The sequence below is a fragment of the Cavia porcellus genome, unplaced genomic scaffold (assembly GCF_034190915.1).
Source record: "Cavia porcellus strain 051 isolate PalLab524CR breed Dunkin Hartley unplaced genomic scaffold, mCavPor4.1 scaffold_38, whole genome shotgun sequence".
Classification (NCBI taxonomy): domain Eukaryota; kingdom Metazoa; phylum Chordata; class Mammalia; order Rodentia; family Caviidae; genus Cavia; species Cavia porcellus.
Window position 1 is genome coordinate 10,597,895 of NW_026947521.1, and position 14,220 is coordinate 10,612,114.

The window sequence follows — 14,220 nt, forward strand, 5'->3', positions numbered from 1 at the left end:
GCCTAATGGCGTCTTCTCAATTTTCACGCCATCACATTTAAGCGTAGCTTAATCTTGGGTGACGGGATGGAAGCTTGTACCAGATTCCTGGGGTAATGACAAGTGACGGAGTGGCTTGTAGTCTCCTGCTCACTTCCTTCATCCGCATTGACGACATCCCGCTCCTCCCTAGGTGTTAGATGCGAACAGGTACTTTGAGAAGCAGGCACACTCAGCCCTGTCCCTCCAGCTGGCAGTGTACTACTACAGCCTCCAGATCTATGCCCACCTGGTGCCCGGCTTCAGTGACAAGTGCCACCCTCTGTACAGAGTGAGTGCCCTGGCTCCACCATATTCCCGAGGCGGGTGGGTTCGAGCTCTTCCTAACCAGGTGCAGCCCACAGCCCTCGGGGCACCATTGCCGTCCATCTGCACTGAGAAGTAGAGCTTCTCACACTTGCTGTGCCTGTGACTCTTCCCGGCTTTTCTTTGTGTGCTTTCTTTTACTGGGTTCTTGTTTGGGAAATGCTAATGCAGTGGAAGAGGCTAAATGGAGGATTGGTGCTTCAATTCGTTACCCAAAAAGAAGGTGGTTGTCCTAATTCAAGAAAGGGGCCAGCGTGATTTTTTGAGAGTTCTGCACTCTATTTCTAAGCCAAGATGTAAAAGTGATTTACAGATGGAATGTCGGCACATAGCATTCCTGCTGTACCAGGACTCCCCCAGCTTTCACGTCACACACATGTCTTTACTGTTACCTTTTGAGTGAAAACCTCTCTGCACTGTGGATACACCAAAGTGTTCTGGTCCCAGTGCACAGGCAGAGTGGCGTGAGAGGCCTGGCCCTGCCACCCCCATCCTGTGGTGAACAGAGTCCGAGCTTCCCCCTAGTTGGGCATAGTGGCCCATACCTGTTACTACAGGAGGCTGAGGCAGGAGGATTGCAAATTCAAACCAGCCTAGACAACTTCATGATTTAGTGAGACCCTGTCTCAAAATAGAAAAATAAAAGAGCTGGGGACGCAACTCAGTACAAGGTGCTAGGTTTAACCCCCAGAGCTGCAAGAAAAGAAACACTTCCCTGGATTAGGAATGACATTGTCCTGGGGAAAGAAGCATCAGAAATAAGATACGTAAATCAGATATACATTCAAACAGAAGCAAAGTAACAGGAGTGGGGTGTGAGAGAGCGAGGAGGAATGTGCTGTGAAAATGGGGTCTGGAGGGCGCTGGCCAAGGCGGTAGGAAGAAGACCAGATCATGGGAGCAGGACACAGGACACCAAGGACAGGAGATAGCACCAAGCCCCCAAGTGTCGCACTTGTGCCACTGGTACCGTGGCATTTTCTACAGGTATTACAGTTGGTGTCACCATCCCATGATGTCATGTTCAGGGAGAGAAAAGCACAGAAATGCAGTCAGTGACCGTCAGTCACTTACTGCGCCGGCAGAGCCCACAGGAGCTGGCACCTGAACCCTGCACATGACAGGTTGGGCCTCAGCGAGCCAGGGCTTCTTCTCCCACGTACTTCCTGACACAGCCTCCTTGGAAGTTGATATTTGCAACAGCCGCGTTCAGAGTTCTGGGTTTTGGGCCCTTTTGTGCATCTCTGTGGGCGCAGGTGTCATCTTGGCTGCTGCTTCTCCCCACCCTGGGCAGGGGAGGCCGACCCTAGGCTGCTTTTAGACTCACAGCAATCCTCCTGCCTCTGCTTCTTGAGTTCTGGGATGACAGGTATGCACCACCATAACTGGCAGGATATACATATTTATATATTAGATGGAAGTTACATGTGTGCAGTACCTGGACTTTTCCCACTTGACTCTTACCTTTATAACTGTGGTAAAATATGTCCTGAAGTGTGATCTTTGTAGCATTCTTTGTAGGGTTTAGAAGATGAAATCAGTTAAAAATGGAAACATTTAGTTTTATAGTCTATAGTGTCTAATGCAGCAGAGGTAAAATTCAAACTTTATGGTAGACTGTTTCTAGAATGAGTTTTTTAAAGCTATTAATTGAAAATATTAAGTAGAAAATTATCTCAAGAAAAATAACAACCCTAGAGTGGAAACATACCACCTGTTTAAAAATTTCCAGACAATATTACCCAGAAATGGAGACCATTGAACCAGAATGGATTTAGTATCCCTACTAATGAGCAGTAGATCGAGTCAGCTTTCTGTTGTCATGGATATTTATGCCATATTTTGTTTTCAAAATGATTTGACCATATTCGTTAGAGAAATTGTATTTCAGTTACCCTCCTGAAGAACTGAATTGCCACATTTGGGAGGAAAATAGTGTCTTGGTTACTTTTCTCTTATTGCTGGGACAAAATACCCAACACCCAAAATTAAGGAAGGGAAGGTTTATTTAGCTTACAGTTTTTGGAGGTTTCAGTCCATAATCAGCTGGCTGCAAGGCAAGGTGGTGTGGCACTAAGGCAACACTTCAAGGCAGCAGCCAGAGCAAAAAGGAGAGAAGAACAAGCCTCTTTTCCTCCCTTACATTGTATACCAGCCACGCCCTCCCTCCAGGGCAGGTGTACCACTCACAAAGTCTCTGTGCCCTCCTCTTGTACAGGATGAGAATATTTACAAAGTAAGGATTCTGGCTCCTTGCTGAGTCAGTTAAACTTCTAACTCTCTGAAATTGATACAGTGTATCAACCATAATAACATAGAATAAGTCAGTTCATCCCACCTTACATTTTTAAGTTTTTGGTGTTTTTTTATGCTTATATTTTTTATAGTCTGTGATATTTTAAACAGTATCACTCTGATACTGAACCACAAACAATTTTGAAACTTACCCATAAAGCCCTTTGCAGTCTTGCTAAGAGCCAAAGGCTTTCTTTTGACAAGTCTCGCCATGGAACTTGTGGAGGAAAGGGGTGTGTGCGCTCTAAATGGGAACCTAGGTGTGTGGAGCAGATAGGACGGTGGGCAAAGGCAGCTGGCCCTCCCTGTCTCCAGCCTCTGTCCCCTCTGCAGTCACTGGGCAACTCCGAGGTCCAGTGAGAGCAAATGCTGTAGAAACTCAAGGATGCTGCACCTGCAGAGGTGCATGAGAGACAGGAAATGAGTGCTGGGTGGCCGGGAGGTGGAGCATTTTGAGAAAAGCAGTAAATATCTAGTAGAGGCAATAGGTGCGAGGCATAGACCTTCCTTCTTTCCACACCTGGAGGGATCCACAAGGATTGAGTTTATGGTGGTGGTAGGAGCCATGGCAGGCTTCTAGTGTTGGGGGATCCTGGGTCAAAGTTTTTTGCCATCTGAGGACACCGTGTGCCAGAACTAGGCAAGGGCATCAGCTGAGTTCTGTGCAGAGCCCCAGGATGCTGGCCTTGGCCTGCCATTGCATGGATGGTGCCTACGCACGCCTCTGCCAGTCACTGCTTCTCAGTTCCTTGAGAATGAGCTCAGGTCCATTTGGTTAATAGAGTAACCAAGTTTCAATCTTGCCCTTCATGGCACCTGCCTGCCTTGGTTTCATACTCACTGCATCCCAGGACGCCTCAACATGGAAGCTGTGTGTCATTGCTGGTTTGCAGGTAACATGGTGGGGTTTGTAGTTATTAAGTCGCTGTACAAGGTCCCCTAGCTGTTAAGCTGGGCACACTGTGCTGATTTCCAGTGTTACTTCTTCAATGCAAAGAAGAGAGTGTCTCTTTGTGCATTCTTTCTGCCACATGGGAATATGAAAGTTGCTGTGCAGGGACCAGAAACTTTCTGCAGGGCACATAAGACCCTTGGTAGGTGTTGGCAGTGGCAATTATGCACATTCTTCTGTGCTGCCAGTTGGTAGGACTCCTCTCCACCTGGCCTGGAGGTTTGTGGAGGTTTAACTAATGGTCAACTTGAAACACGGAACTGAGTGCGGTGCTGGGTGTGGAAGATCCACCTGAGGATGGTTGCCAACAGCTAAAAAGAGAACTGGAGCGGAGATGGCGCACTGTTTGATCTTCTGGAGAAGCTTGTCTTGCTGGCTTTCCTGCTGTGAACTCAGCTGCTATCATTATTGGAGGAGCTTGGGTTCTTGCTGTCACTGGGGATGGCTATGGTTTTTTAAGGGAGGTCTGGTCTTTACCACATGCATTGCTTCCTTACTCCTATGCTGATCCCTCAGCCTGCTGGCTCAGATCCTTTGTCCTGCTGATGCAGACTTTCTAGCTTCCACCACTGAGCTTTGGGCTTTCCTACTGCTGATCTTTCATACAGACTTGGATGAGACTTTGTTGTGGGCTCGAGGCCTCCAGTTGGACTTGTGGGAGACATTGTTATGGGCTCTATGTTTTCATCTGGACTCGTGCAGGACATTGCCATAGGATCCAGGCCCTCAGCTGTATTCTTTGGGTCTCTAGCGTGTAGACAGATTTCTTTCACTCTTCTGCATTTGACTCTTTGGATGAAAATTATAAAATAATCCTATGCATTATGCATCCTGTAGTAAATCTGTTCCTCTGTAAATACTGACTGCAACAGAGTTTGTATCACAAGTTACATCAGAATGCAGAGAGAATGTCAAGTGAGGTATTGTGCTGTGAGGCTGGTGATGAGTGTGGAGATACAGTGCACATCAGCCCAGCCTGCAGAGCTGGTGTCAACAAGCAAGCTGGCTTCTGAGTTCTGTCCTTAGACCAGGGAGCTGCAGAAGTCACTGTGCCCATGGTGGAAGTTCAGAGTGGTCCCCTGAGAGGTCCAGCCAGCAGATAGAAGGAGACTAAGTTAAAAGGCAGCCATAGCCACACTGAGAACTGAGGCATGGGAACCCCTTGTATCCAAATCCATTGCCAGAAGTAGTGTCTATGTAGCTGGTTCCTAAGTACTCTCCAGTTACAGTTAGATTTGGTTTGTCTACTCCATTTTTCCCTTTGGCTGTAGCCACATAGAACTTAGCACATGCTCTAGCCTTTGCTAGAAGTTGTCTTCATGTTTTTCGAACTGTATTTGTCACTTTTTCATCACTCAGGCAAAAATTCCTGACACCTGTAACTCAAAGGAGGCTAGATTGATTTGCCTCATGGTTTCTGTGGGCTCAGTCCCTGGCTAGCTAGATCTGAGGCTGAAGGGGCACGGTACAACAGTGTGGCAGAGAAGGGCTGTTTGATCCATGGCAGACAAGAAGCAGAGAGAAGGGAGGAGCTGGGGGCATACCCTTCCAGGTCACACCCCAGTGACCACCTCCAACCAGACCCTGCAGCACGTTCAGCCCTGGACTCATCCGTGACGGATCCACAATGAGCACAGCACTGTGATCCATACCTTCTAGGTCCCCCATAGGGTTCAGTGTCGTTTGAACACAGGAGATTTTGTGGGGGACTTTTTAGATCTAGACCGTAGCACTGGCCTTTCTGCTACTGGTACCTGAGGACTTAGCTAAGATATAAACTCTTCTAAGGAGACTTCCTGACACTTGCCCAAGTCCCATTCTTGTAGTTCCCTAGCACCCTGTGCTTACTGTGTCACACTGTGTACAGTCAATAGCTCAGTGTCCTCCGAATAGACTGAGTTTCTGGGGGGCAGGGCATGTATGATGGTAGTGCCTCCCTTGGTACGTAATATGTGCACACAGAAAATTTTCTAAATGGATGAAAGGTGGCTGTCTAGCTTATTATGTATGTTATTCAGGTACAGGTGTTTTGACTGAAGATGTTTCCTTGTGGTTTTTAGGAATAGGACTTAGTATCTGCATAGGGGTGGGGAAAAATTAAATAGAATAAGGTTGACTTGCTCAGGTCCACCTGCTGCTGCATTTAAAGATTTCTTTAAATGGTTTTTACCCAGGCTTGCAGCTGTTTCCTTAAGAGGAGCAAGGGAGACTCTCAGGTGTAGCTGGCAACACAGACCGGACCCTGGTCAGTCTCTTGTGTGGGTCTGGTGTGTTAGGCTTGCTACCCCTAGAGATGCTGACTGCTTGCCTGAGTTAGTGGTGTGTTTCCGAGAACCAGGGTAGATTCTGGGGGTTTCTGTAGTACAGGTGCATGCTAGTTCAGGACCGAAAGAGCCAGAGGTCTTGCTTTAAAAGTGGGAGAGGTTTTCCAGGTGAGGCACAGAGCAGAGGCACTGAATGTGTCCCAGATCCACATCCTGTCTTCGCAGCCCGCTGTGCCTGCTATCTGTGCTGGCTTCAGGCAAGGTGCGCCTTGGTTAGGTGACCACAGCTGAAGGGCCAGTGGGTGTGGGTGAGCACTACCCTCTCTGACCTCCCATGCTCATCTTGCCATAATACATGTCCAATGGGTCATCCATTCCTTCCGCAGGCTGACCCCAAAGAGGTGATCGGGATGGTCACCAGGCACGTGACTCACTGTGGACTCAAAGCCTGGCCGGAGGCCCTGGCCCCACTCACCGCGCAGCTGCACCACTACAATGAGCAGCTTCTGGACTTAACACAGGCACAGCTCCTGCAGGGCCTGGGGAAGGGCGTGGACGTGCAGCGCTTCACCACTGATGACCAGTACAAGAGGGAGACCATCCTTGGGCTGGCAGAGTAAGGGCACCTTTGTGTCTCGAGGGGCTGGGTCCGAGATGCGCACAGACGGAGCTGTCAGAATGCTCGTCTTAGTCCTCTGATGACCCATGAGTGCTGCAGCTGTCCAGAGCTTGGCCCCTCCTCCTGGCCATAGAAGAGATGCATATGTCTTTCCAAACAGCAGTAGATGCTTGCGACTCAGCAAGTGCTGAGACTGCTGGTTGTAAAGTTCCCCAAGCCTTTGATTCCCCTGTGCCAGGATGACGACATGGTAGAGGAAGTAGGAGAGGGTCAGAGACAGGTGACATGATTACTGATGGACTTTTAAAAGTCAGATTGCTGAAAATCTCACTCTCCCAAGTACATGTCAATTAGGCATGGTGGTGAACGCCTGTAATCTCAGCTTCTGGGAAGGCTGAGGCAGGAGGATCTCGAGTTTGAGTGCTGGCAGTTTAATGTCTGAGTTGTGTATAAATTAGATCCCATTAACATAATATGCTAGGACCAGACGTGGTCTCTGCAGGTGCCTTTGCCTGCCCTGGGCTTCTGTAAGGAAGAGGAAGAGAGGCCACTACTCTTGGCACCTCTGTCAGAGGCCAGGAGTGGCTGTGCTTCGCCTATGGGCCTCCTCCCTTCAAGGGAGGTGCAGCCCCTGTGGGAGGATGGTGCATTTTGATGCTTTCTGAGCAGGTGTTGCCTTGGCTTTGAAAACTTAGTGTATGTTTGCTGTCTAGTTTTGATCAGTGAGAAGTGCCCCTGTCAGAAGGGGAGGCTGCGCGCCCACCTTCGTTGGTGCTGGTTTGCAACCTGGGATGTTGTGTTTCTCACACCACAAGTCTCTGAACGCTTAGCAGGGTCAAGGCCTCAGGCATACTCCAGAGACTTTATCTGTCACTCGTCCTCCTCGATGATGTTGAGATGGAATGTGGTTTCCCTGTTTTTAGCTGGGAGAGTAGGTGCTCAGGGATATGCAGTCAGTGGCCCAAGTTCTGTAGCTGGTAGCTTGCGTCTTTGAGCAGGCGCTGTCCTGAGTCAGAGCGTCACACCTCCTCAATGCCCTCTTCCTGCCCCTCAGGGCAGCACTGTGCCCGGCCTTGGGACTGAAGTGGAATCGCTCTCCACAGAGAGTGACTCTGCTCCGTCCATGGTGCTTTAAACTAACAGTGAGCCTGATGACAAGAAGAGTGGTCACCCATCTTCATTTACATCCTTGAGAAAGAAGCTGAGTTGTTGGGACAGCTGATAATTTCATACTGGCTTGGCCTTGTTTCCCACTAGAGATGCCTAGCCAGGACCATGCAGGGTGTGGGGAGATCCCAGGACCATGCAGGGGTGAGCAGAGATGTGCAGGGACACGCAGTCCCTGTCACTCACCCTCTTCTCCTGGAGGTTCCTGGTCGTATAGCCACTCAGTGCCTGGTTTGGCAGCTGTTGTACACTAGAAAAAAGAGCTTCATTATCTTTGTATTATACCAAAACACCTGTAATGTGACTCTAACTGTTCTGTATAAGTTTTTCTTCTCCCTTCTCCCTCTGGGTGACCTAATTGATATGTTAACCATTGCGGCCCACTACAAATAACAGATGTGGTGCTAAAATAAGGTAACAAGGGTTGTTAATTGCTGCTAGACTCTTCTGTTCTCTGCTGAGGAAAACAGGATCTTCCCCATTAGCCATATCCTGATCCACGCCCACGACCCCCTTACTTTATAGTGATATATACTTAAAGGTGGCAAATATAGAGGAACAAGACACACAGCTTTTACAGTCTCCAACTGCACTGTGTCGCTGGGCCCAGGATAAATCAGCGCTGCCTTTTTAAAATATGTTTTTCCCTCATTTTTTGAACTCAAGTTTGGGGGCTCATTCGTGGATTACAAGAACAGCTACCGGCAACGCTGCAGCAACTCTTTTGGAGGCTCTCAGAGCTTTGAGGAGCTGGGCTGGCCACGCAGCCAGGTGCTGATTCTCAGCCCGAGCACTTCTCTTTGGTTGGCTCTTGAGCCTCATGCCGAGTTCCCGCACCTTCTGAGAGGTCTTTGTGCAGAATGAAGGCGTTCAGGGAGTGGTGTCTGAGATCCTTAGTTACATTTTGCTGGGCCTGTTTTCCTTTAAAGTGTCTAGCTAGCATATGCTGTTTGAAGCATGTCCTAGAGGACAAATACATGCTTTTGAGAAATATATAATAGACTCTCCTCTACATTCTGTTGCGTACAAAACCACACTGCGGTCTTTGGATGGCTTGTTTAAAATGCCGCAGTGTTCCGCAGGTTGGCAGTGTGGCCAGTTCTGATCTGGATTTCTGTGTCTCAGGTAGACGAACTGTGTAACCTACGCTGTCCTCTCTGCTGCTTCCCTCACACTGTGTCCTGCAGCTGCCGTGGTTTCCTTGCTCTTTGTTGCCATTTTTAACAGCCAAGTTCTTTCCTTTGCGTGCCTGTCTTTCACTGTCTGCACCTCTTGGATGACACCGTTTCAGTGGCCAAGCAGGCAGCGTTGAAGAGTGTGTGACACTCTGGTTCCTTCCCAGCTGTGTCAAGGGGTAAACGCATCCACACAGCTGGGTGTGGGGGTGCAGATGCCAAAGGCAGGAGTGCTGAGGCAGGAGTGTCTCGAGTTTGAGCCCAGCCTGTAGAACTCAATGGCTTAGTGAGACCTTGTCGCAGGGTGCAGCCCAGCACAGCTCCAGACAGGCCTGGGGACAGAGCTTAGTGAGCAGGCCCTGGGAGAAGGTTGGTTGGGAGCCACCGGTGTGGACCAGATGCAGGTGAACGGCTCTCGCTACAGTGGGGAACGAGCTCTGAAACCCACTTCCTGCGAGGCGTCTTGAATCTGCACCCTCCAGTGCCCTCTGCCCACCAAGTCCTGTGTTTCTTTGCTTCCCTCCCCTGTGCCTGCCGGCTGTCCTGAAGAACGCTAGAGGAGAACGTGTATAGCCTTGTGCTCTTCCTGGCTCAGCGCTGCGGCATCTCCTGCTGGGAAGTGTTCATGACCCACCTGGAGTTTCTGTTCACCGATAGCGGGTGAGTACCTGCGGCCATGCCCTGTGTTGGGAAGAATCTGGAAGTACTCATCCAGCAGAATTTACAGTTTCCCTCCTCAGCTACAGTGATGTGTATCTTGGCACATTATCCTCTCCTTTACCCTTTCAGTACACTAGTGTACTCGCAGGCCTTTTTAACCTTTATTTTTCAGTAGCTCTAGTCTCACATTAGATAATTTGATCTGCTGTGTGTTTCACTGAAAGATTTTTTGCTGGGGTTCTGCTCCCATATTAGACACGACATGACGCGAGAGCCGCACTGTGGCTGTCTTGGAATGTGCAGTTTGCAGTGGGGGCAGATGGTGGTTATCGATGTCCTGACTCAGTGGGAAGTGAGAACTGAGTCCCCTGTGTGGGAGTCTGACAGTTAGGGCGCCACTGAGGTGCTCAGCAGTGATTTGAGAGTCCCTAGTCCTGCTGAATCCCCACCATCAGGTGTGAACAAGGTGGAAACAACCTGCCGGGGTGGGCGGAGGGGAGGCTGTGGTGTCTGCTTGATTAAGCCTGCAGTGGCAGCCTGTGAAAGGACAGTGTGAGACCAGAGGGTGTAGAGACACAAGGGTGATTTGAAAAAGGGGGTGAATGACTGCATTTTTAAAAGTTGGAAAAGGTACAATGCCACAGAGTCCCTTCGAAATTCTTCCCCTCACTTCAAACACACTCAGCCAGTGGTTCTTGCCACTTTCTGCAGCAGCTCGGAAAGTCCTCTCTCTGGGTGTCTTTAGGAGGTGTAATAAAAACTGCCAGCCTTAGTCATGGGATCTGGCACTATGCTACTTCCTGCTCCCTGAAAGCCAAAAGGACTTCGAAGGAGAAATGTATGTTTCTGAATCTCTTTGGGACACGGAGGTGGCCAGGACAGCCAGCTAAGAGGACTCTGGAGCTGCTGCAGGAAGTGGAGGGAGTATGCTCGGAGTGAGGAGAGGATTTTGTGGGGACTTGTGGTGCTGTGTCTTTCACTGTAACTAATTTTGAAAATGAAGCACACTCCATTTTTTGGTCATACCTTGCATGTGTGTGCATCTTGCCCTTTTCCATGAACTGCTTTGTGTACCTCAGGACTCGGCCAGTGGAGGTCATCCCTAGATGTCACTCAGAAGCTCTTTTTTTTGGGAAAGAGCTCCACCTACTGCTTTTCTTTATAAGTGGCCTGACTCAGGCACTTTGTTTCAGTAAAGTGAAGAGCACCACTGCAAGTTGATACCTCGCTGCTGAGTGAATTCAGTAGAGTTCCCTACACTCCAAGAGGAAGGGAGCCCTGCTCTAGGTAGATGATGTGCTGAGGCGTGGCAGATCTTCCCATCCTTCTCTTCCTGTCAAGACAGCAGGCTTCTCTGAAGGCCAGGCAGGGACCTGACCTCTACCTTCAGCCCCTCGTGGCTGCCGGGGAGAGTCATGTTCTCTTCTAGCCTTGGATTCAGTTGCAGGGCAGGCTCTCTGTTAAGAGGCTATTGCATGTGCTGTGAGTCTCTACAGTCAGTCCCAACTCTCTGGGAGTAACATTGTTTCAGTATTTCAGTGTTATGATGTTGTAAATTAAAACGGGAATACAGAATCAGGGAAGGTGCATGCAGAGTGAGAACGTTTCACACACATATGTGGGCATAGGTCTTGCTGATGTTAAAACCGAGCAGTGAGGGCTGGGGATTTAGCTCAGCAGTATAAGTGCCTGCCTGGTAAGTGCAGGGTCATGAGTTCAATCCCTGGTACCAAAAAAAAAAAAAACCCAAACCCAAAAAATAAAAAACTGAGCAGTTAGGGTGGAGGTTGAATCTCCCCTCTCCTCCACTCCCTGCCCTCCTGTTCCCTTCCTTTCTCCTGCCCCCTGCCCCTCCCTGCACAGAGTAACCCTTCCCGTCATCTAAGGTGAGAGTGAGTGAGGAAAACTGGATTTAAAGAATTGTTTTCTTCTGCAAATGCAAGTCCTTTGGATTCGTACTGTTCTTGAATCGCCTATTGGGGTGACTGGCAACTTGAAGCCATCACAGCTTTGTCAGGGATTAGGACAGTGATTCTAGCCTTGTGCACTGAGTACGCCTAGTGCTAGCTTCTCTCTGTAGTTAATCTCTGAAAGCAAATACGCATCATACTTATAAACTGTGTTACAGCTAAAACGGGTTCAGAAAAAAGTACTTAAACCGTTTTTAAGGGCACTCACTAATGTGATTAGTTTTCATGGTTTCTCTTCTGGCTACTTGTTCTGAGGGAAGATAGCAGCTTCTTTCTTGGAAATGATTAAAATGGACTATTGATCACCAGCATCTATTGTAACTTACTAAAAAGGGAGGTTGGGGTGTTTATCCCATGTCAGCAAAGGTATTTACAGTCTTGACAGGTCCTGAGATAAAATTGCACAAGAGGCAGCCTGCATTGTAGGCGCAGAAGGGCAGGGGCATGGACAGAGGAGGAAGTCATGTTGGTGGAGAGAGAATGGATTTAGAAGCCAATCAGACACAGATAGATAAACGGAGTCACCTGTTGCTAGTCAGCTGTTGCCCTGGTCACTAGGGTGTCAGGAATGAAATGTGACAGAGGCGCTCTTACAGATCATTGCCGTTAGCACAGAGCTGGTGCCCTGTGTGGAAGGAGCCGCCCTATCTTCACAGTGGGCTCGCTGTGGCTGCTTGCCCTGCAGGAGTGGAGGGGTGCTGTGGGATGTGGAGGAGCCAGCGTGCTCTTGACTGTGGGTGATGTGGAGGCTCAGGTGCAGGCAGGGCCCATGACTGCCTGTAGGGTACCACCTCTGTGCTCCCCAGTGATGCCCCAGCTTTAATTTCCTGGCGCCCTTTGTCAGGGAGAATCATCTTGCCAGGGAGACACAGTTTTACCTCTTTACCTCCCCACATTACTCTCAGGCCTCAGTTTGCAGGTGAGAGGAGCAGCAGGAAGTCAGTACACTGCACCGGCTCCTTCAGCGATGGCTTTGGCACCGGAGCAGGGCAGTATCTGGGCTTCCTACCCCAGCCAGCGGTGTGTCAGGGTTCCCGTGCAGGCTTGCTGCTTTCTGTCTCTGCACTTTGCCTCCCGTCATTTCTGTTCCTTTCCTCCCCGCCATGCCACACCCAGGTTCTGCCTTCACTGAGCCTTCTCTCTGAGCTGTCGCTTTCGTCGTTCCCACTCTGGCCTAGAATACAGGTTTGTGTCCTTTGTCAGCCTGCGCCATTGATTTGCACTGTTACTAATTGCAAGTATTTGTAACTGGACTGCAGTTTTCAAACCAGTGCTCTAAATCTTCATATCCTCTCCAGAGCAGGCACGGTGAGGATAGAGGACACCTGGTTCTTTTGCTTATCTGCCCAGCTTTGTGACATTCACAGGACACAACTGAAAGCCTCCTTCGTCCCCCTACCCTGAGTCTTGGCGTCAGAAACTGGAAACACAGAGGTGTCGTGTGTTCTGTGTCGCTGTCGGCTGCGCTCACTGGTCTATTGAGGGAGGCAGTCGATGATCAGCAGTGGAAATGCAGGTGCCATACACAGGCAGGCGTGCGGGGGAGTTTTTGTAGACACAGGCCATATTTATATAAATAAGTGTTGAAAGTATGTCTTAACAGAAAAAGATTTTTCTTAAAGTGAAAGTAAAAAGACCATTTTTAACAGCTCCCTGATATTTTGGCTGTAGTTGGCCCTTTTATCCTGAGAATTATTACAATCATAACAATTTTAAAACACAATTTATATTAACTTTGAAAACATGCCTTTTCACACTTTCTAAAAATAGTAACCCCTGGAAACAAAGTGTCTGTCTTACCTCACAGGTGCTGCTTTTACACCACAGAAAGCCTGAGGTTAAACAGAGGGCTCCAGAAGGGAGAGAAAGAAAAAAGAATCAAGTTCTGTCCTGTACAGATGCGGATTCTCTATAATGAATGTGATCATTATATGTACCTAAAACGAACTGGATAAAATCACTGTCTTTGAAAAATAAATAAACCGTAGGGAGCCTGACCTTGGTTGCCCCTGCGCTTCCTGCAGCTCTGCCAGAAGCACTGCTGTGGATCCCAGGGTCGCTGGCGGAGGCTGGGGAGCTCACTGTGTCTGGGAGAAACACAAAGGGGACTCTCGCTCCTCTGCTCGCTCTGAAAACCCCAGCAGATGGATCGGCCAACCAGAACGCTGCATTTCTTTTTGCCTCTTCTTACACTACAGAGACCTTCAGTTACATGAAAATACCCAAGAGAGAGCTTTCATTTGGGCAGCACTGGTGTAGGCGATTCAGGTGGAAGTAGTTGCTTACCTTTCCTGTTTGAGTTGAACATGGTAATCAGAGTCTACGGATTATCAATCAAGACTCTCGGCTATTAAATTTATGCCTAAAAGTTGGCATCTTCTGCCCTTCCTGTGTCCCAAGCTCGGGGAGAACAAGGTCGGCATGCAGTTCTTCTCAGGGAGGCGAGGATTTATTAAAAGAACTACAGAAAAACCTTAGATAAGGGAAGTGACTGTGCACAGCTGATGGGAAGCTCAGGAACATTGTGTGGATGAAGCCTGAGTGCAAATCAGAGGCTCTTTCCTTCAGTGACTTGACAAATGCTGAAGTCTCCCCACTGCATTACATCCTCCCTCAGAACAGAAATACACAGCTGGAAACAAACCTGAGGGCTCACAATCTAGGGAGGCAGAAAACTCCTCATCACACAGTCATATGACCATCGTAAGTCTACAGTCCCCACACACTGGAGGCAGAGATGGCAGGATCAACATGAGTTTGAGGCCAGCCTGGT

The 14,220-nt window shown here is 48.9% G+C and overlaps 1 protein-coding gene across 1 annotated transcript in view; it reads left to right on the plus strand.

Annotated features, from left to right (window-relative positions):
- LOC134474788 (NBAS subunit of NRZ tethering complex-like) overlaps nucleotides 1–14,220 on the plus strand; it is a 33,931-nt gene that overhangs the window by 7,201 nt on the left and 12,510 nt on the right. The window contains exons 3-5 of the mRNA XM_063243479.1: nucleotides 173–310; nucleotides 6,243–6,472; nucleotides 9,367–9,477. Of these exons, the coding sequence (XP_063099549.1) occupies nucleotides 173–310; nucleotides 6,243–6,472; nucleotides 9,367–9,477 (479 nt within the window). The remainder of the gene's footprint in view (nucleotides 1–172; nucleotides 311–6,242; nucleotides 6,473–9,366; nucleotides 9,478–14,220) is intronic.